This window comes from Thunnus maccoyii, chromosome 19, assembly GCF_910596095.1.
Source record: "Thunnus maccoyii chromosome 19, fThuMac1.1, whole genome shotgun sequence".
Lineage (NCBI taxonomy): Eukaryota > Metazoa > Chordata > Actinopteri > Scombriformes > Scombridae > Thunnus > Thunnus maccoyii.
In genome coordinates, this window is record NC_056551.1 from 4,255,742 (window position 1) to 4,278,419 (window position 22,678).

Here is a 22,678-nt window from a genome sequence, read left to right on the forward strand (position 1 = left end):
AGAAGAGGAAAACATGGTGCGGTGACAAAACGCCCGGACACCGACTGAGGATTCAACAGGATTCACGTTTTTATATCAATCTACAAAGGACACAGAGTAAGTCCAGTTAAATATTTAAATGTACCTGTATGTGTTGGAGTGTTTTGCTTTGAGTTGTTGGGCTTAAATACACCGAGATCAGGTTCAGGGTTTTACCTGGGCGGCTGCTGCTCAACTCACCTTTCTTCTGCCTATGCTGTTTTAGGGGCTGAAAAGGTTCACTGTACAACTTGTGTTGTAGTTGCTGGTAATTTCACCCTCCTTTGGGTGCAGGCTCTGACTTTTTTAATATGACCTATAGTCATATAGTATTGTAGGGTTTTTGGATTTCCCGATTAAATCCTATCAGATCCGACAAAACCTCTTGGACTTCCTGTAAGGCTCAAAAGAAAAAGTCACTCTCTTGAACTTTGCAGACATTTTAAAGGAATATTATACACATAATTGATCATAGAGAAGAAAAATATACAATGATTGACTCTCTTAATCTCTCTCAATTGGTTTAAATGTAGTGAGGCTTTATATGACACATGGATTGAAAAACATGTTGCCAAAGTTGGGTTATCATTTCTAATAGTTTCTAATATTTTGTCCAACCTGTTCAAAGGCTGTCAATAAAGAAGCAGTTGAATCAACACCTCTCTAAAACAGATTCAGACACAACTGAACATTTTAATGTTCGTGAACGCAGCATTTATGGCAGCACTGTTGTATTTGACTACATTAGTTATAGCATGGCATACCTAATAAACTGGCAGCTGAGTGTACATACAAAAGTAGTGATATACAGTGATGAAACAACCAGCACCTGGTGGCAATAAAAAAGAGTCACAATCAGAAAAAGACTGACTAGTCTGTTTCTTATAACCCCCCCCCCCCCCCAATTTTGCTCTAAAATAACTCTTTGATAATCCTTTTCAAACTAAAATCTCATAGCTTCAGGATCATTTCTGATCATGCGTCCTTGAGTAGAAAGTTTGAAGTAGTATTGAGCCTCATTATTTCATTGGTGCCAAGTGAAGATGTTTTGAAAGATTTTAACAAGGTAATTGGACTTTGTGGGAAATCCATATTATACACTTATTATTATTATTATTATTATTATTATTATTGTTATTGTTACAAGAGAGTATTTTTGAAATGTTACATGTCTGGAAGGAGTCTTTCACATTTGATAATCCAGGCTGTACATGAATCAAAGCAAACTACAAACCTTTTAAAGCCGCCTTTTCGTCTACAAGAGGTAAATCTTTGATGGTAAAAGGAGAGATTTTGGGTGTAGTATCACTTTACCTTGTCACAACATGAATGTGTTAACAGAAAACAGAAGCCATTAAGACTTCAAGGTCTGCTCTCAAACAAATCGAAATACCTGAATTTGCACTTGTTGAACCACTTTAACACTCTGAACACAGTCTCAGTTGTAGCTGGTGTTGTCTGAACACAGAGAGAGGTTGCTGGACACATGCGTCCAACCAGTCTGGCTGTTTTTCCATAAACAAGCAATGCGCCTCTTCTTCAGCAGACAAAGCAAGTTTCAGTCCTTTGATTAGGGAAATGTTAGTCTCTTATGGAAATGGTCAACCTTGAAGACACTGACAGAGAATTTGAATTGTGACTTGAGAGGGAAATGGATTAAAGGTTTAGCTAAGGTAAGGGCATTGTGGCAGCTGTCTTAGGTTTTCTGTATAATTCCCATATGGACAGTGTGACTGGTTCAGTTCCTGGATCTGTTTGGGACTGAAGCTCTCTGTCAGCGTGTCACTTTGGGTCGTTTCACATGATTTCCTGTCCTGCCCCTTGAAAACATAGCAGTCTTCTTCTTCCTCCTCGCCTTTAGCTTGAGCATCACGTCCACCAACTATGGAGTAACGTGAAGATTAGATTGGACAGGATTTGTCAAATATTTCACATTAATGTATATATTAAGGGGGAATCTGTTTAACACAGTTGATGCCCCCCCCAGACCCCTAGGGGCCTCAAAAGCCCCAAATTCACTGTCAATTGCATTTTTTGGTTGTTAGAAATAATTGCAAATTTCATCAGGGGTTTGCACCGCTAAAGTACAATATTAACAAAGATGGGTGCTGCATCGTGACCTTATCATGTGGCTCTGCTCTTGTATAGGGTCCCTGTGTCAAAATCTAGGGGGCCAATAGAGGCCCAACAACACATTTTTGTTCTGGTGCCCTTCAGTAGGTTAATCTTGCAATGGTTGATGGGCAACAAAGAAGGGAATATATATTCAGCTGGAATATATTTGACGTTGTGCCCAATTTAAGGTGTTTTTTAAGGAGTTTGGCTTTCACCAATTTCAAATGAATGGACAAATGAGGGGATTTCTGGCTAGTTTAAGGTTTTGAGGGATTCATTATGATTTTTTTTTTTAAGAAATTTTTGTTTCATAATGAGTAGAGCGCGAGATATAAACTAAACAGAGACCCGAATTTCAATACATTGATCCACCTTTAATCCAGCCAAAATAACTTCTGTCAGACACATTTTTCACTTGACAAGCTTGAACCCTGCAGAGGTTCAAAGGCAAATGCCACAAATACAACACAGGCAAAGTAGGAGTCAAATACAATTTGAATACATAGGGACGATGTTAGTTCGAGTATTTGGAGATGGAGTAAGCCTGCATGATTTCACTGTGTAAGTGAAGTCTAAATGATGTCTGCTGTGGTGAAAAATGACGTAAATTTAGACTCGGTGGAGAAAACTCCTAAACAAAGGAAAGTAGAAATCTAGAGACCATCCTCATCATCTACAAAAGAATCGAATCTTTAACTCTGGCAGTATTAATACCTTGCTCAGGGGCCCTGGCAGTGTGAGGTCATATGTTGTGTGCAGTTAGCATCTGTTGTCTCTGTGGACTGACTGTCAGTGAATGGATTTCATTACCTGGACTCCTGCTGTGAGTAAAATACTGAAGAATCTCAATTAGGTCTCGACTCATTATCCTTCATTAAGCTCCAATAACAGCGAACACACACACACACAGACACACGCACACGCATAGCATTTGAGTGAAGGTGACGATGCTTCTATATTTACTTGTACTGATTAGTAGATTCATTAATAAGTTGATTGGCATACAATTAAATGATTTTGATAATTGTTTATTCTATTTATCAAGCATATGTCCATATTCTCCATGTGAGGATTTGTGTTTTCTGTTAACCACGATGTAAGTTGATATTTCTGACATTTTATAGGCTAACCAATTCACACATCACCTGCTGTGTTGTTAGTAAATACAAAATCAGTCCGTTAATAATCAGGATAGTATAAGATTAACATACTTAGTGTCAGTTTTTGTGCAAACTGAACATTTTAAATATGAGGTGTGTGTTGAGTGTTTATCTGTAACTTTCTAAAATAGTTTATTGGCACACGCTCTGACTGGTGATGATAATGTTATAGTATACAATATGTCTTACACAGCCTTAACAACAGCAGTGTCATATTTTATAATTACGTGACATACTCCTCAACTCACGTTCAGTTCACCCACATGAACATATTGATATATTTATGGAAAGTCCCTAAGATTCAGGAACAGGTGAAAAAAAGATTAAATATGATCCAGGATGTTCAATTTGAGTAAAAAATCATCTGTATGACGTTTAAGGTTTACCAGACGCAGTATTATTTGTGAGAAAAGTTCAGCCCCTAATGTACTCATGCAGTGACCTCACTGAAATGAATGATCAGGATTTTTTTGGACATAGTTTTCATATCAAACTGAACACAGCCTGGTGCTTTTACACTTATTTACGTGTATATAATTATTATCACTTAAAAAGCCATGACTGGTAGATGTCGGTAAATAAAAGAGGAGGGTGGTAGATAGTTTGTGGTTTGTTCTGCTGTGTGTGCAGAGTCACTGTATTAAGTGGGAATCCAGCAAAAAACAGGCATCCATTGTTCCTTTTTGTTTTTCGCCTGTTTATTACACACACCGGCTCAAACAGATTCCCCTCAGGTGCTGCAGAAACCCGACTCTGCTTTAATCTGACTGATAATGCAGTGTCTGTTCTCGCCCAGCCTGGACGGTCAGTCGCAGACACAAATACTTTAAATTCCCTCAACTGCAGTCCAGACAGACCTCCGTCACATCAGGAACTAATCCTGATAATGAATAAGTAAAATATCTTTCATGGTTAAACTTAGACTTACCAGCTCTTGCTACAGGACCTGCTCACTCCAGGAAGTCTTAAATATTTGTAAGATTGTCACCAGGGAATCTAAAAAAAGTACCTCAAAGATTTTGATGAAATTTGGTTTGTCCAACATCCAAGAAATAACTGATTAGATTTGGTGGATCGCAACCCAGTAGATCAGTCTTGTGGCCATTTATAAAACAGGTTCAGTACAAAAATCTTTTTGTCCTGGACTGTACTGGTTCAATATAATTTGCTTAAATTTGTAAATTTCCTGTTACTTTTTTTCCATCTGCAAATGTCATCTTATCATTGGTACAGAGCATATTGAATTGAGTGTCTTTTTTTCTAATAACTCTGACAAATTCTCTTATCCCTCTCTCTTATTCCCTGTTTGACGGGAATTGTCAGAACACACGAATTTCTCAGGTATCCTAACCAAAGTCTGCCACTGTTTCCTACAAAATTGCCTTTGGGGACCCTCTGGTGACTTTTATGTCTGTGAGCTTTTGTGGTCATGTACTGAAGATAAAGGCCTTCCCCAAACCTACATATACCACACATACCACCTGCTGTAGATAAATATCAGAAGCAATCCACTGTGTTGGTACTGGCTGTTTTTCTGTAATGGCCATTCAATCTATTTGCATTCAATAACAATAAGGTAGTTTGTATTGTTATTGGAGGAGTCTGCAAGAGAGAGATTTACAGTAAACTTTAATGTTGGTATTCAAATTGACAGAAACATTCTTGCAAAATTTAATGTCATTTCATCTGTTGGTTAAATGAAATTTAAACATATGGTCATACGTTTTTGTCACAGACCTGTCCCCTTAAAGTATCTACAATCAATATTTTTACAATAACAGTGGATCAAATGACAATGTGTTGTGCGTGGCTCGTAGTGATGAACCTACAGAGAATTATCAGCAGCTCTGCAGCTCTCCTTGGCTTTATAGTGAGTTTCAGCTCATTGTTTAGCTGTCCGGCTGCAACTTCACTGTTTTGGTTCACTCTTAGCATTCTGTAACGTTTCTGGCTGCAACAGGCAGCTGTTTTTAAAAGAAAAAACTCTTAAAAACCCATTGTACACTACTTGCTCAGCACCAAACGACAAACTGACATGGTTAGCTGTAGACTAGCTGGTGAACATAGTGGAACAATTAGCAGTTAAAGTGCCAGATATTTCCCTCAGGAGTTGGTAGAGAGCAAAAACAGCTAAAAGAGAGTGAATATTGGGCTTACTTTCATTAGGTGGACAGAAAAACGACTCCAAATGAATGATAGCGTTGCTCTGTAACTATCAGAAGTATAAGTAGGCAAATGTTTGCTAACAGGTTCAACTTATCAACTTAAAAGGTGCTGATATGTCAGTGTTGTGCTCACAATTTGTTCCCACTGCTCCCAAGTAGTCCAAAAATCAAAATGAAAACTCCTTTTCTTCCTCCTCTTTAAAAGAATTATAGAAAGATAAACCTCATCAAAGAACTCAAAATACATTCTCAGTCAATTTGTCAGAGCGCTAGAGCCTGAAACTGTAGGAGTCAGTTACATAGGGAGAAAAAGAAATGAACACCTACAGATCAATGATGTGGTTTTCAGTGTTTTGTTCACAAGTAGAGAAAGAAAGTCTCCTTGCTTTTTGTTTCATTTTTCTAAATCCTCCTCCTCAACCCAGCTGTCTGAGCAAGAGCTGACCCCCTCCCCTCTCAGGTTTCACTGTCGTTGCTCAGGTACGTATGCTCTCCTCTGTCCTACTCCGTGAACCCCTCCCCCCTCCTCCCTCTTTGTTGTTGCTATAGTGACACCCAGGGGCAGACACCAAAACCTGTTTTCTGACACGGGCAATCAACACATTGCTATTGCTGCTGAGCCTCCAATTGGTCGTTTTTTGGTGGAGCAGCGAGTATTGAGGAGGAAAATGGATGAATTTCTTCTTTTTGATGAGGCTGTTTCCAGGCTTGGTTGATGTCAACGTGTTTTTTCTTCATCTGAAAGTGGAAAAATATATTTATTTATGTAGTTTGTTTATGCTCATGCTGCCTGATGAGAAGTGAACTGATGTCTGTCAACAGGTCATGTGTCTATTAGGCAGTGTTGCAAAAATTGCAATTAATTTACCACTTCAATTGAAAACTTAGACAGTCTTTCCTCTTTAATATCCTCAGTTCACTTGAGGCTGCAGTTTCTTTTGTCTATTATTGTTTACTGCTAATAACAGTGCTTCTCAAATGTATTCTTTCATTGCAAAGCATGAGAAAATATCCATCCTCCCCCACTCCTATGTATACAGAATTGATTTTTATCAAACATTTAATAATTTTAGGGAAACAGCTAGACAATAAGCCAAGCTGAAATTCAATAAAATAACTTTATTTAAAATATCAACTGCTTCTTTCCATGCATGTTTCTCTTGACATGCCATTAATAGATGTCTTCATATTTTAGATTTGACTGATGTTTTTGTTCAATTTCGTTTGCTATTCTCCCTCAATACACGGAAATAACAAAGGACAAAACATTTTATATACTGTAGATCCTTAAATCTTGATAAGCAGTGGGTTGGTATGTCTGGGTTGGTATAACTGGCACAACAGTGGTTTTCACAGGGTTTTTTTTCTTTCAGTTGATGTTTCCTCTGTAGCACCTACAACATGCGGAGTCCTTCAGGGTTCAGTTTTAGGACCATTACTGTTTTTTCTATATGTGCGTCTCCTTGGCTACACTATGTAAAAAATGGTGTTGCATTGAATTGTTACATTCACATATGCGGTTATATCTCCCTGTAAAGCCCAATAATCTTTCTGATCTGTCCTATCTGGTATGTCTAGCAGCTGTGAGAGAATGGATTTCTGCAAACTTCCTACAACTGAAGAGCCTCTGTTTCTTCAGAATTAATGCTTGGCCCAGAATTTCTGTGTGCACAGATGGAGCAGTATCTTGGTGCTTTTTCTACGTGTGTAGGTATATTCTTTTAATTCGGCCTACAGTTGGCAGATGTTAACTGTGGTGACTTGAAGCGGTGTTTCCTGTGACCGCTTCATAATAAAAGCCCCTAAAGCAGGTTGCAGTTGGAAAACTTTTAATATCAAGCAGCTGCAAGATGTTTTGGGGATGTATTGTCAGTAGATGAACGTTGTGATGGATTAATGTTCCGGCAGCACAGCAAAAGAGAGAGCAAATCAGAAAACGGTGATACTGCTGTCTGTTAACTGAAGGTCTAAATAGAAACCTAAAAGTGAATCTAAACTCTAAACAGCAGCTTCTCTGGTACACAGGAGCTCTGAAACTTCAAAAAAAAATGCAGTTTTCTCCCTAGACAACTGCATCATCCAATTAATGACTAATCTTAAGCGATTGGGGTGTGACGATACAAAGCATCTAATAATTGCGATGAAGAAAGATGGGACACAATGTCTTGTTGTGTATTGAGGCATGCAGCATGAAGGTCTTAGGTTTCTAGTTAGTCCACTGCAAAAATGATAGGCACTTTCGACTTTCGTCTTTTTCACAGTCAAGGAAGAAGTTATATTAATAGCGTGCATGCCTTCTGTGATGACAGGTTTCTAAAGCAGTGTGCGGGCATGACTCAGGGCTTTTGTGCTTTTGTTGTATATTCCTTTGGTGTGGCACGTTTTTTACCTTGATAATGATGGCAGTTTGGATGACAAAAGACACACTTTGTAGTAACATTTATCTCTTTATGAAGATATTTAATCTTTTTTCCATCTTGACTCAAACTGAAAATCCTGACAGAAACCCTTTTAAAAACACTCCTTCTGGACTCCTGTCAAGACAACTACTGTTAGTATTGGAAATTTGGATAGGTTCTTTCTTTGGGGAGAAACTTAGTTTTGTGCTTTTTTTTAAGTTCATTTTTCTGTCGAAAATATGTTTCAAAGACAGTTAATTTCCATCTGAACTGTCATCAAGAATAATCAAACCAAAAACACAGGAAAACATCATTTGTGGTGTAGAATTGTAGAATTATACCTGTAATACTTATTTAAATTACCTACTGAGAGTTGACTTATTTGATTGAGTCATCTTATTTACTCTCCACTCCAAGTTTCATTCCTTCTCTCATTCATTCCATCCTGTCTTTCAAACTCTTTGCCCCCACCCCCCACCCACTCAGTTTGCATGTGCAGACTTGTATGACCAGGCAGAGCTCATTCATTACAACACAGTTCCTTTGGATGCAGTGTTTGCTTTAAAGGTGCTGTGTGTAGAATTTAGTGGCATCTAATGGAACAGACTGTGCAGAAATGGAATATAATATTCATAAGTATGTTTCAATTAGTGTATAATCCTATGAAAATAAGAATTGTTATTTTCATTGCCTTAGAATTAGCCTTTCATATCTACATAGAGAGCCGGTCCCCTTCCACTGAGGCTGCCATGTTGCACCGCAATATTTCTACAGTAGCCCAGAATGGATAAACCAAACACTGGCTCTAGAGAGGGCCTTTCACAGCCACCATAGGTTCTCCTACACACTTGGAAGGGGAGGGGGAGTGGAATGGGAGGGGTATTCAGTTGATTGCAATAGCAACCTCACCGCTAGATGCCACTAAATCCTACACACTAGTCCTTTAAAACTGTGTAGAGGAGCATCCACTGGTCTGGTTTTATCGGTTGTTCTGCTCAGATTTGATTTGAACTCGACCGTAGTTCAAGGTGGCTAAATAAATAGATCCCAGTTGAACCTAGTAAAAAACATTTGGCCATACTTCAGGTTTCAGAGGGGACATTTTTGAAGCCTGGAGTTTGACTGTATTGTTACCTTACATCTATGGAATTGGACCTCCAATCTTTGTAAGTACTGACCAAGATGTATTTGCAGCATTGTGTGTTAATCTACCTAGTAATTAATTGCATAATGGCACTGAATGCTTGGTGAGATTGCTAGTCTTGTTAAGCTGGTTTAAGCCATGACTTTTGATGTACAGGGAGCATTTCTATATGCGTTAACCTCATGTTTTGGAACTTTGACCATGTTTAACATAGATATCTGACATCGTAACTGTATATAAATAACAAAAAAACACAAAAAGCATAATATGTCCCCTTTAATGATCACAACACTCATAAACTGCAAAGTGGTTAAATGCACTGAATGTCCAACCAGCTTGTGGAGGCCACACCTCTACCCTGGATTCTCCATTAACAGAACAATTTAAGACAATCAACAGGAATATCAGCACCACTTCTCCTGTTGTTGTCCCACACTGCTTGCTTCCCTCGCCTACCCAATATCTCATAAAAATGAAGTATTCAGCCCCGCTATCACTTCTTTAATGGCATATATCTGAAACTTCCCTGTTTGTAAAATACAGTGGAAACACAAGAAATACACTAATATCAGAGTCTCACAAGGCTCTTAAAAGTTCAGCTTAGGTGAAACAGCAGGTTGTGGGCTGTTCTTGCTGTGGTAAAGTGTTATTTGTTTGTTTCTGAAGCCAGGAATTCCTCATTTGGGCAAGGAGGAAGAGCCTGAATAAACCTGATGATGTTGCATGAGTGAGCAGAAAACACCACTACTGGTGGTTATTCATGCCTTGCCTTGCCAAACCTGCCCTAAACACTCCCATCCTGTAGAAGAACAACAACATCTGATCACGCCCATGATTCCTTTTCTTTTTTTCAACATATGCAAAAATGTTTGGAATTTATCCTTTATTCCTTTTATTATCAAAGAGTTAGCATATATTTGAGTAGTGATATTTTGCAGTTGACATTGATAGTTAGAGGATAACACGCGTCATGTCTTCATCAGTCTAGACAGATGCAACTTGTTGACAACAGTGATATTCCAAAGATTCCAAACAAATAAAAAAATGGCAACAAAATGCAAGAATGTGGTGTTTAAATTGTATTGTGCATTAACTGTAAGATAACATGGACACAGTGTGTTGTTTCTAACACTTGTTGAAGTAGTGGAGTGTTAAGCATGTTTCTGTGTCACTGTAAGATATAGCATGAAACCACTGATGGAAACTTACCTGCAACTGTTCATTAATGTTGCGAAATACTGTCAGCGAGACAGATGCACACAAACACACACACACACACACACACACACACACACACACACATTCAAACAAAATGAGCCTTTTATCCATAGAGTTCCTGTTCAGACTGACATCTGCCCCTTCAGTCATTTGCCGTGCTGACGTACTACTTCAGTAGTGGCAAAGGTTGAAAAACCTGTTAGGATGGAATGTATGCAGCTGATCAGGCAGCAGGCTTGGCACTGTATGTCCAGCAGCTGGTGGAGATGCCATGGTGAACTCAAATTTCTCTGCCAACAGAAATTAAAGTACCTTTTTCAGTTGAATTTATCCATGACGAGCCATAAAAAATATGTTTAGTCTGTATGGTCGTATGTCTATGTATTGTTGGCATAAGTGATGAACAGAAATTGAGTGGAATTAACGCCAAACAGCTCAAACCAGCACTGTGATGGTCTGGGTTTTAGAGCACATCCTTTGAGACCACTGTGGTGAAACATTTTAGTCGCAATCCAGTGCATTGGCCAGTCAAATGCATGCAAAGGTAGATAAAGAAATACAATTAAAAATACACACAGAAAAAGATGATATAAAAATAAAATCAGTTCGGAGTACTCAAAGACTGTTGTAAAGAGACTGTGTAAAGTTCTGCCTCTCATGGTCCTGTATCTAGGTAATAAACATGGCATTTTTAAGAAAAAATATAAAGTCTACTAAGCAAGAAAACTTAAAAACTGAACAGTGATGAATCTCAAACTGATCTGGAAGGGAAAAAGATTTCGTTAACTCCAGTAATAGAAATATCAGTTTGCATGAAGGACCCCTTCTTTCCATTTAAACACTACACTTCACAAATTTGAATCCTGCCATGGTTCCTGTCTGGCCCCATTCAGTGCTTTTTAGCGTGTTTATTCTTGGAAACCGGGCTAATGAATCTTATCAGCTGTGCTAATGGACTCCTTTACATCATTAAACATTCAGCAGCCTGTCAGTGCCAGTCCAAACTTGGCACCCGCTAACCAGGAACAGTTAGGCGGATGTCGCGGGGATTTCCCATGAGAAAGTGGGTTCATTACATTGTTGGTCGAGGCGGACATCAAAAATCATCAAGTCAGTCATTTATATCTGCAAAACAGACACTATTTAACCTGACTTGTATATTAAACGCCTACATTTCAAAATGGACAAAATAATGTGAATCACAGCTGCCAACCAACCCAACTGATCTGTTGTCAATGTCTTAGTCAACTCACAATTTATGGAAATTTGTTATTATTCGATGTTACGGGACAGAGTGAACTGTGAATTCAGCAGCCACACAGTTCTCCGTTCTCTATTTCTCTGTTTAATGTCTTCAGGTTAGGCTAACCCATTGTTGCTAACTTTGGAGCTAACCCCCTTTACTTTTCCAGCACTTGGGGGTCTTGACAAATTGCAGCATTTATTAACTGACACACTGTAGTTTGTACTGTTCATTTACTGCAAGACCGACAACTTACTGCTAACCTTTTCCTCTCCTCTGCTCCGCTCACATTCACTGTCATTTTTCTGCCGATCGCTCTTTCCCCACCCGCTTCACAAACATATTACGCAATCCCGTATTCCTTAACGGAGTTACGCTACCGACAGTTTCCCAGACAACAACACAGAGGTTGACTCACGTATTGGAACAGCACTGCACAGAGGCTTCCAAACGCTATTGATTTCCTAATGAATGGCTATTTGGCATTATTTTTGACATTAAAAATGTTTTTTTGGCCTGGCAGGGGTTCTCGTTGTTATAATTATAGGAGAAACACTGATTCAGTAAACACTCAGTAAACGTTGAGTACAGTTAGACCCAGCAGTCTCCATTAGGTTGGCCGCGTTCAAAGTTGTGAAAACAACGGGGCTGTTTTGAATACACCCTCATTTTTTACCAGGTAGTTTGTTAGTTTGTTCCTACCGCCACAGGAAATAATGGATTAATCCTGGAAAGCTATTGATGTAGCACGACCAATAAGAATTTAGTCGAACAAGAGCATATTGACCAACTAATCGACCAGTCAACCAAGAGACTACAGCCCTACTGGAATGTGTTGACTTAAGTCAAAATAAACAACACTGTCTGTTCATAGTAATGAAGGAATACATAATTCTTGTTAGTAGGATGAATTAATTGTTGGTTTTGATCTTTTCATAGGATTTGTTGACAATAAAATATAGTCACAAATATAATCATATAATCACAAAAATATAGAATATCACCCTTTAAAAAGCCAAATTCTGCCTTTCTTCTAGATTTTTTTCTGTCCATTTCTACATGTTTTGAATGACTGCTTACAAATCCTGAATTGTGGTCTTTATTTTCATGGTGCTTCATCCTGCTCTTCCAGTCACACTTTCCCAGAAACTAAAACTTTGACAAACCTGATCACAGGTTACATGGTCATGAGGTCTCGCCATCTCATGTACTAGTGTTAACTGGGTTTTTTCTCAGTCCTTTAACCTGAAACAAAACACCTGGTTTCCTGTTCATGCTAACATGTCTTGTGTCATGTTACTGCTACAGACAGCAAATCAGCTGAATAAAACTCATGTAAACACACTGAACTGTAATGAGTCCTGAGTACACAATGACAACGCACAAGAGGGTGTAGTCACATTCCTCAGTCGCATATTTATAGATATTCATTGATTACAGGACACCCAAACACACATTGCAACATCATCACACACTCGTCACATTACATCAGGGGATTTAGCAGAAACCAGCCTGTTAAATAAGAAAGTAAACCTGAACTGCAGCTCTTTATTTCTGCATCTGTTCACTGAGTATTGATGGTTGGAATGACTCAACAGATCGAGGTGGGTGTTCTGTTGTTGTGACATGAATTTCTTCTAAAATTTAAATGCTGTAAAATAATTTAACATTTCTGAAGCAGACATGAGCTTATGAGATTCATAAGCTGTTAGAAATGATCTTCTTCCTCCTGTCTTTTATCTTTATCAGCATTTCCTCACTCTTTTTCCATCATTGAGCATCTGAGGCCTGAGGTTGATACATTTGTTTAATCTTTGCCATCAAACCGTCCAAACATTTGTTACAAAAATTGTCAAAAACGCTTGTGAGGATATGAATTATTTCATATTACATTTATTGATCGACTGAATCTCTTCTTCTTTCTCAGAGATACCTGAGGTGTTAAGATGAGTCGGCCGCGGGTAGACTCCCAGGCTTCCATGCGGCCTGACGATGAGGTCATGCCGTACAGTGACGACGAGACGGATGACGAATTGGCACAGAGCAGTGACGGGGAAGCAGAGGGGTCACCAGGAGCCTTGCACCCCCCAGTGGACGCTAGAGCCAGCGGTGAGGCACTACAGAGATTTCTAATGATAATAACTTTATTTCAGTTTTATTTATTCTAACCTCAGCTATATTTTAGGAAATCCCTTTTGTCAGACCATTGTTCTTACAGACACGATAAAACATGGATGTCCATTTCATTTCTGTGCGTCCAGCACAGGGAGAGGTCCAAAATGTGTTTTAGTCTTAGCACAAAGACTGGAAGCAAGGGGAAACTGTTAGCCAAGCGCCGTCTAAAGAGGCTAAATATATCTTCGAACAGCTCCAAAAGCTGACTGATTTACATTGTTTATTGAGCATAACTTAAATAAATCGCAAAACCATTTTTTATTCAGTAGTTTACATGTTAAATTTATGTTAAAGAAACTGTTTATTTTATGTTTAACACTTTATTTTTCAGAGATCAACTGGAAGGTGAAAGCCAATGACCGACCTTACCACCACCTGCCAGAGTTTCAGAAAAAAGTCTTCTTGTGCTTTAAGAAGAGCAAATACTCTGTAAGTTCATATAAAGCTATTTACTCGCCTTTATCCTCCTGTCCTTGTTGGTCCCGGTAGAAATTAAACCCTGAGCATATACTGTAGAGCTGAGCAGGGTTGGCACACCCTGTACAAAGAGCAGGACAAGTAGGTGTTTTGCATGTCGTAGCCCTTGAACTGTACATGTATTTACCCAACTGACATCCCAGGCAGAGATTATTGTCTTCAGTCTGATATTTGGAGACTGGAGAAAAGCATTGCATTGACAAGTCATGCTGGTAAAAATTCAAACCTGCAAGACAAACACTAAGCAAATGCTAAGTCTTATCCCGAGTTTAAAAACAGTCCTTACTTTCAACTACATTATCACATGATAATGCAGCATTGATTTTTTTTTTTTTTAAAAAGGCACCCTGTTATTCATTGTGATTGAGTATCTACCTTCAGAGAGTTTCAAGATTAACTTGGAAATCAACTAAAACTAATGACTGCCCAAAGGGAAGCACATCAACCTGACAGAACATGATAGATGATTTGGAAAATGATCAACCATTGGTAGAGTACTGCACAGGTGTAAAACTGAGAGCCCCCCACCACCACCATAAAAAACCCCAAAACCACAAGGTTGCAGCAGAGTATTGCTGCAACCATGACAAAGTGGGATTAAAGTAATGAGAAAATTTTGTGATATAACAAGATAAAGTGATGTTATGTTACAAAAAGAGAAGTTTCTCATGAAAACAGAATCATTTGCTGTCTCGTAACAAAAAAAGTCAACAATGGTATGAAAAATATCTTTATAGCATTATTAGTGTCATTTTTACAACAAAATGTAAATATACCAAAATGTATGTCGGTTATAACTCTGTACTTTAACAGAAATGTATTTAACTTTAACTAAACAAACTAAATCATATGTGAGATGGGAATCGTAAGCAATAGTTGAACTCATGCTGTACATTTCTGTGAGGGACTTTAACCAGGTCTAAGTACATTATTTGACATCATTCCCAAAGAAAAGTAAGTAGTAGTAGTAAAAATGCAAATATTTTTGCATGACTGGTAAAGCTTTGAGTTCTCTCTCTCACATGATTACCAGGTTAATGAATGAACATGATGTACAACAGCAACAAGGAAGCCTGCTATGTTGATTTGGTAGTTTTCCTCGTGTCTGTCTCTTGCTTCCTCCTGATGTCTCATCTTTATTTCTGCTGAGCCATTTCTGACTCCATGAAGGCTCCCTGATCTGCTGAAAGGTCAAGTTTTAAATATGCTATTTATGCTTTGACAATACTGTTGCTTTGTATGCTCTATTGTTTTAAATGAAGATGTAGATGAAAGGGAGATGAGGTGGAAGGATATGACCGAATGATGACTGAGTGGAACTTGATTTAGGGGAGCGCTCTCATACCCAAATTAGCAAAGACTATTGGTTTTCTTTGTTTTCTGTAAATTTTTGGTTTATCATCCAGTTCCTTTTGTTAACTTACTTCTCTCTACTTGTGGAAAACTATAATTTGGATTACTTTCTTTAATTTAAAGCTCCAGCTAACTTTAAACTGCTGAAACTTGCTGGTGTGACAGTGTTTTTTTAAGCAGCTGCTGAAGTGTTTTTGTGTCTGAAGCTCTGTGTCGTCAGTCTTTGTGGAGCCTGAAACCTGATCGTCCAGCTGAGCTGAAGTGTGTCTCCCTAATAGACACATTAGACACATCAAGACCCAGACAGACTGAAGCCAGAACATGTTTTCAACAACTAAAATATTTATCTTCTTCACATTGGAGTACTAAATCTAACCATACATTGGTGGAGAGAAATATTTTAATAAGCTGATGAATGTTTTTGACCATCCCTGTTTGACCTTCAGGTGAACCAGATGATTATCTGTAATGAAATGCACCTCTGTCTTATTATTGCCAGCCCCAAAAACTGGGCCTCTGCCTGCACAGTCAACCAGGACACTGACTGCTAAGTTGGAAGCCAGGTATTCTCATGAGTCCTTTGGTTGTAGGGAAGGAATATCAGTAAAGCAATACCCTAACCCCTGTCCACACACTTTTGACTACTTTTTGAGTCATGGTTTGGGCTTGGCCTCTCGGTTCTAATGAAGTAAAATGTTAATGCTACAGCACTAAATGATATTTCAGACAAAAGTGTTCTTCCAACTCTGTGGCAACTGTTTGGGGAAGACCCTCTCCTGTTTCTACATGGCAATGCCCCCGTACACAAAGCCAGCTCCATAAAGAAATGGTTTTCCCTATTTGGTTTGGAAGAACTTAACCAGACCTCAACCCCATCCAACACCTTTCGGATGAACTGGAACCCAAACTGCAAGCCAGACCTCATCACCCAATATCAGTGATATCAAACTCTCAGAACAGACCTTGACCTGGTTGGGCTTCAGTGTCTTGCTCAGGGACACTTCAGCAGGGAAGACTATGCTGCCAAGGGGAAACCAGTCTGTAATGGACAGAGCTCAGAAGGCTCTTCTGCTGAAACACAGCACCGCCTCAGTACTGACATCACGATAACTGGACTGATAGCTGCAGCAATTTCACCCTAAAGCTGGGCTCAGACTACGGGAGTTTTAAAATCCGAACTGATTTTGAAATTGGGTTGCAAAAATGAAAAAATGATTGGGGTCGACGTTTAGTCTTTTAGTATGGGTCAAAGGTCAAAAACATCCATTTCATTCAAACTCCACACCTAAAGTTTGTATAAATTTCTAGTCTCTAAGCCCAAGCTAAGATAACCCTGATGACATTGCTATGACATCATCAGGGCTCCTCAGAAGGAGCTCCAGAGCTCCAGACATCATTATGCAACTGTTTTCACAGGCTGAGCAGTTCTCCCGTTGGCCAGTAAACTGATTTTCATGTGTAAAAATGATGGAATGCCCTTCTTTGAGAAATATATTTTCTGTAGTTAACGGCAAAGAACAAAATACTAACTGGCTCATCACTCTGTCTGCTGTATGTTTGTTCTCTGCAGGGAAACGCCATCAAGACATACAAGTACAACTTTCTCACCTTCATCCCCCTCAACCTGTACGAGCAGTTTAGGAGAGTTGCCAACCTCTACTTCTTGGCTCTGCTCATCTTACAGGTACATCTAAAAAAAATTAACCAACCGTCTGTCTACAGTCCTCTGATGCCTCAAAAATTCAGTGTTTGTGTGTGTATCATTTGTGTTTTATAAAATAGAATAGACTTTGAGCCTAACATACCAATTTTGTTGATGTTTGGATCAATGTACTGTATATTGTGCCTCTGGTACTGGTCTATAACCCTCAATATTGCAAGTTGGCTGAAAACATCCCACCACAAAAATGAGATTTTTGCCATGTAGATTAAAAATATATCCAGACAAGGACCCACAAATGCCATCAAATGTATGTTTGTTTTTTAGGTTATTCCAGACATTTCCACTCTGCCCTGGTACACAACACTGATTCCTCTGGTCGTGGTGCTGGGAGTCACTGCCATCAAAGACCTGGTGGACGATCTTGTAAGACTTCTCCTTTTAGAAATGCACACACTGTACTCTGTACTGATGTTTCTTGTTATTTATTGGCCAACATAGTATATATATATAGGATATATCTGTGATAAGATATAATTGGCCAATAATATTGGTTTAGTGCCTTTCTATATAAAATTTGTATGATTCATCTTTTAGTGCCTTGCTCAAGTCTTAATTTGGAGTAGGGCTACAACTAATGATTATTTTCATTATTGATCCGCAAATTAGTAGTTTTGTGTATAAATGTTAAAAATGTACAAAAATAGCTTGTTTTTTTTATTTGACAAACAGTCCAGAACCCCAAAGATATTCAATATACAAATCATCACAATTGAGAAGCCAGATCCAGCTAATGTTTGACATTTTGCGTGATTAGTTGAACATCAAATTACTTGCTGATTAATTTTCTGTCAATTGATTAATCAACAAATGTTGCAGTTCTACAGTACAATCCCTGAGAAAGGTCATTCTGATCCTCAACATGACCAAAATACAAATATTTATTTAGTTGTGAGGTTTGTTCAGGGTTTTTTTTAGTTCTTGTTAGAGTTGGGGGTAAATCAATGGATTGTCTTTTGTTGGCCAGCGACATCAACTTCTTATTGATTTAATGCCAAGATGGATGGAAAAAAACACAACTTCTCAAACAAAAAATCTTGACTACATTAAAGCTACAGTGTATTTCCATGTGATATTAAGTATTTAATATTGGTTTCTTTTTTTGTTTCAGGCCCGGCACAGGATGGACAAGGAGATCAACAACAGGAAGTGTGAGGTCCTGCTGGATGGCAGGTCAGAACAAAGTTAACCTGCCATTAGTTTTGATTTATGCATTTAATGTAAATGTCCACCATCTTTAAAAATGGACCCCTACAGTTTCTGAGAAATGGCAATAGTTCAAGTCCTTGTTTGACAACACATTTGAATACTGAACCAATGATGAACCAGTAACTCTTGTTCCCCAAAATCTGATGATATGAAGCATTTGGGAATATGAAACGCTTGAACAACTTATAAAACTACAGGGATAAAATGTCTGTTAGGTTTCGTGTTCTATGTGAGGTTTGGTCCTTTTTAAGTGAATGTTGCCATTTTTTTTGTTTTGTTTTTGTATATGATTACGTGAGTGATGATGATAAATCTTCTCTGCTTCAGGTTTCAAGAGTCAAAGTGGATGAACGTCCAGGTCGGAGATGTGGTTCGTCTGAGGAAAAACGACTTTATTCCGGTAGGATGATTTAGCCTGCCTAATTTTTGCAGGACTGTGTAACAGTGCCTGTATACCTGACTGACCAAGTGACCAACATTGCCATACACTAGCGTGCCTAAAAAGTTTAGGACCTCAAATTGAACCTTGAGGCACTCCATAAGCAATATGATGAGATGAATTGATAAAATCATGTATTTTAACCAAAAAGGTACATTTTTAAAATGTAGAATTGGAACCATTAAAATGTAGACACAGTGACACTGAACCTCACCTGTCATGATTTAATTACATTTGATGGTGCACTCTGCCAAGATCCAGTTGGATTAAAACTAACTACCTGCATTTGGTCGCAGAAATATATTTATGAGCCACTTCTGTACTTTTGTTAGTACAGTCAGATATAAAATCATACAAAATCTTAGTATAATGTAGTTATTAGATCAGCTGATTTGCAACAGTTTTTCTCCATGATTTGAGACAGGAATGGTAATTTAAACATGAGGTGGGGATGGTAGATTTTGACAAGTGGTGTGACAACAGCATGTTTAACGACAGGAACACACACAGCAGATGTGTAGTCAGATTTGAGTGTTAAGTCTTCAGAATTCTTGATACATTTCACATTATTTCTTTTCAGGCTGATATCCTCCTGTTATCCAGCTCCAACCCAAACAGCCTGTGCTACGTAGAAACAGCCGAGCTCGACGGGTAAGTCACTTTTTAAATTTAACTTCTCTGTCATTGAAAAAGTAAGAAAGAACACAGTTATGCACATAGTTTTGAACAGTAATACCAGTATTAGAGTGTTATATTCAGTAACACACAATACAGTATATTTTTACGTGGTGACTACTTGGGCAGTATTCTTTTCTTCGATAAGTTTTTGTTTGATATGTCGTTTTTTTCAAGTGCTCTGTCAACTAATTACCCACCGATAAGATAAGACTAAATGTTTAAAGAGCTTTTGCTGGACAGCCTCCGCCAAGCTTGGCCCCATGGCCAGTGTGACCTATATTCTGCGACTGAGTGAGAAACGCCTTTAAATCAAACAAACCAATACAACCGGACCTGCTCAGGTGTCTCTAATGGGACATTTTCCAGTACATGGTAACAAAACACAGACATCAGTATTTCAGAGCTTTGTAGCATGAAAACTGCACCAGGTAATTCATTATAAACCAATACATTTTCATAAAGGAAGCTTGCTATTAGGTATCCCCAACAACATGCAGAGAAATTAGACTTTAGACCTTTCCCAGACTGTATCCATCTTGATCCAAATTTTATGAATTTGAATCCAGCTCTGGTTAAATGTCATTCTGCCTTCCTCTGAGATTAGTTTTCAGTCCTTTGTGTATGTTGTCTTTTTCCTTTGCAGAGAGACGAACCTGAAGTTTAAGATGGGACTTAGAGTGACTGATGAGAGACTGCAGGAGGAGCGTCAGCTGGCTGAGTTTAATGGTAAACACCTCTGTGTAATATATAGATTTTAACAACTGCATGGATCAAAACTACAAACCAGATTTAAACAGCTTTTAGTCACTCAAACATTTGACTGAGAACAAGAAGCTCATTTTTTATTTTAAATTGAAAGAATAAAAATGGAATAAATTTAGAATAGAAATTATTGTGAAGATATAATATACATCTTAAAGTTATTATACTTGGTGAATTGAGAGGAATAATTATAATAACAATTAATTAATATCTTTAAACATATCTACATTTTTTCCATCTACCACAACCTGAAAAAGGAATAGCAGGACTTTTTTGTTTAAGTACCAATGAATAAATAGAAATTTCATTAAAACACACAGAGTGATAAGCACAGTAGAGACAGATAAGAATTGAGATTACGTCTGTTTCTGTTTGCAATATGCAGTGTGTATTTTATGTAAGAGATTCTCAAAAGTAGTGTTATTGTGTTTATATCCTTCTTGATATACTATAAGTGTACATTGTTTAGTTTTAGATTTAGTTTAAGCAAGTTTTTACTCAATGTCTGGTGGTTTTATGTTTAATTTTTTGTTTTTTAATAAAAAATAGGGGTGCTTTTTCAGTATTTATTTAGAACGGGTAGTTTTTCCAATGAGTTCTCAACTAACTTAAAGGTACTCAAATCAATACTTTTATAGTAAAATCTACTCCACTCAAAATGTGCTTGTCTTCTTGTTCCTTCAATGGGTGAAGGAACAGCTTCACTGCAACTGTTCAACTTCTGAACTGTGCTGTCGTAGCAGAAAGCAACTGTTATCACCAAACACGCTCTGATAAACCCCCTGTACACTTCCTGCCCAGCAGACAAAGCTAGCTACTAGCTGATGAACATAGTGGAACATCCAGCAGCTAAAGAGAAAGGAGAGTATTTCAGGAGTTGTTGGAGACCAAAAAACAGTTAAAAGGAACACGCACGTTGGACTTAAATTCATCAGGTGGCCAGAAAAGACAATTCCAAATGAATGCTAATGTTGCTCTCTATCTGTTGGATTTATGAAAAAGATTGTTTCTTAATTCCTTTCACCCTGCAGATAAAATATTTATTTTTTTGTCCATGTTTTTGGTCGTTTTACCGCTGATATTGTCAATCTGCCCAACACTTGGATCCAGATGAAGATATCTCCATTTACTGAACTAATTCTTGCTCCCCAGAGGATGAACCCTCTTGATTTTAGTAGTTTTAGTCTTTTGTTCAGACTAACCCTCCTCTTGTCTCCCCCAAAGCTTTGATCGAGTGCGAGGAGCCAAACAACCGTCTGGACAAGTTCACAGGGACGATGCTTTGGAACAGGGAGCGCTACCCTCTGGATCTGGACAACATGCTGCTCCGAGGCTGCAAGGTCAGAAACACTGAGGAATCCCACGGAGTGGTCATCTTTGCAGGTATGAACACTCCACCACATTTCTATTGAGGCAATGTCATTCCTGATCTTCATTGGAAATCACAGCAGAACTCAAAATGAGGGAAAAGGAAATTTTGGACAGAGCAGTCTGAAGATGTGGATATAGCATTTTTGTTGTGCAAAGTAAAGTTGAGCTTTTATTTAGTTGATAGCAAAGTAATCACATTAATTTTATTTTTAAACAAACATTATAGCACATAATTTTCAAATTTGATTGAAAGTCGATTATTGGATCAAATAACCCTTTAAATGTAGTCTGTTGGTCCAGATGTTTTTTTCCTAATGCAAGAAAAAAATCCACATTTGCGCTGAAATGATTAGTGCATTCATCAGTTGTTGATGAACAGAAGATTAATCAGCAACAGTTTGATAATCAATTAAATAATTTGAGCAAAAGTGCCAAAAATGATTTAGTTCCAGCTTCTCCATTGCTAAGATTTGGTGCTTTTCTTTGTTTAATGTCATAGTAAATTAAATATCTTTGTGTTTTGGACGCTTGGTGGGACAAAACATTTGAAGACATCACTGTGGACCCTGAGATTTTTTCACTATTTTCTAACATTTCATAGACTAAATGATTTATAGATTAGTTGAGAAAATTTAAAATAATCATTAATTGCAGCCCCAATCCACATTAAGTGTTCAGTCGCAGCGAATTACATTTGATGGTGATTGTGAATAATTTATGAGTGATGAGTGATAAATAAAAACAACATGTCACTGTTTTATTTTCCTGAAGGTGCCGACACCAAAATCATGAGGAACGGCGGGAAGACAAGGTTCAAGAGGACAAAAATTGACGAGCTGATGAACTACATGGTTTATACTGTAAGTCTGAATCAGATGCGACATTCATCACCATCAGTACAAATGTTCAGTTTCATCATTTAGCTGCTTTTATCGTCTGTTATCATTTAGACCTAGTGGCTGCATGTTCTAGAGACTTTTCTCTGTTGGATTCTACTTGATGCATTTTACCTTGCATGCTGTCTCTTTCTGA

The 22,678-nt window shown here is 38.1% G+C and overlaps 1 protein-coding gene across 1 annotated transcript in view; it reads left to right on the top strand.

The window, feature by feature from the left end:
- Positions 1-7: 7 nt before the first annotated feature.
- atp8b1 (ATPase phospholipid transporting 8B1) overlaps positions 8-22,678 on the top strand; it is a 37,781-nt gene continuing 15,110 nt past the window's right edge. Inside the window, exons 1-11 of the mRNA XM_042395021.1 lie at positions 8-96; positions 13,390-13,571; positions 13,969-14,066; positions 17,038-17,151; positions 17,455-17,553; positions 18,299-18,360; positions 18,724-18,796; positions 19,416-19,486; positions 20,157-20,239; positions 21,500-21,658; positions 22,418-22,506. Of these exons, the coding sequence (XP_042250955.1) occupies positions 13,409-13,571; positions 13,969-14,066; positions 17,038-17,151; positions 17,455-17,553; positions 18,299-18,360; positions 18,724-18,796; positions 19,416-19,486; positions 20,157-20,239; positions 21,500-21,658; positions 22,418-22,506 (1,011 nt within the window). The 5' untranslated portion in view covers positions 8-96; positions 13,390-13,408. The remainder of the gene's footprint in view (positions 97-13,389; positions 13,572-13,968; positions 14,067-17,037; positions 17,152-17,454; positions 17,554-18,298; positions 18,361-18,723; positions 18,797-19,415; positions 19,487-20,156; positions 20,240-21,499; positions 21,659-22,417; positions 22,507-22,678) is intronic.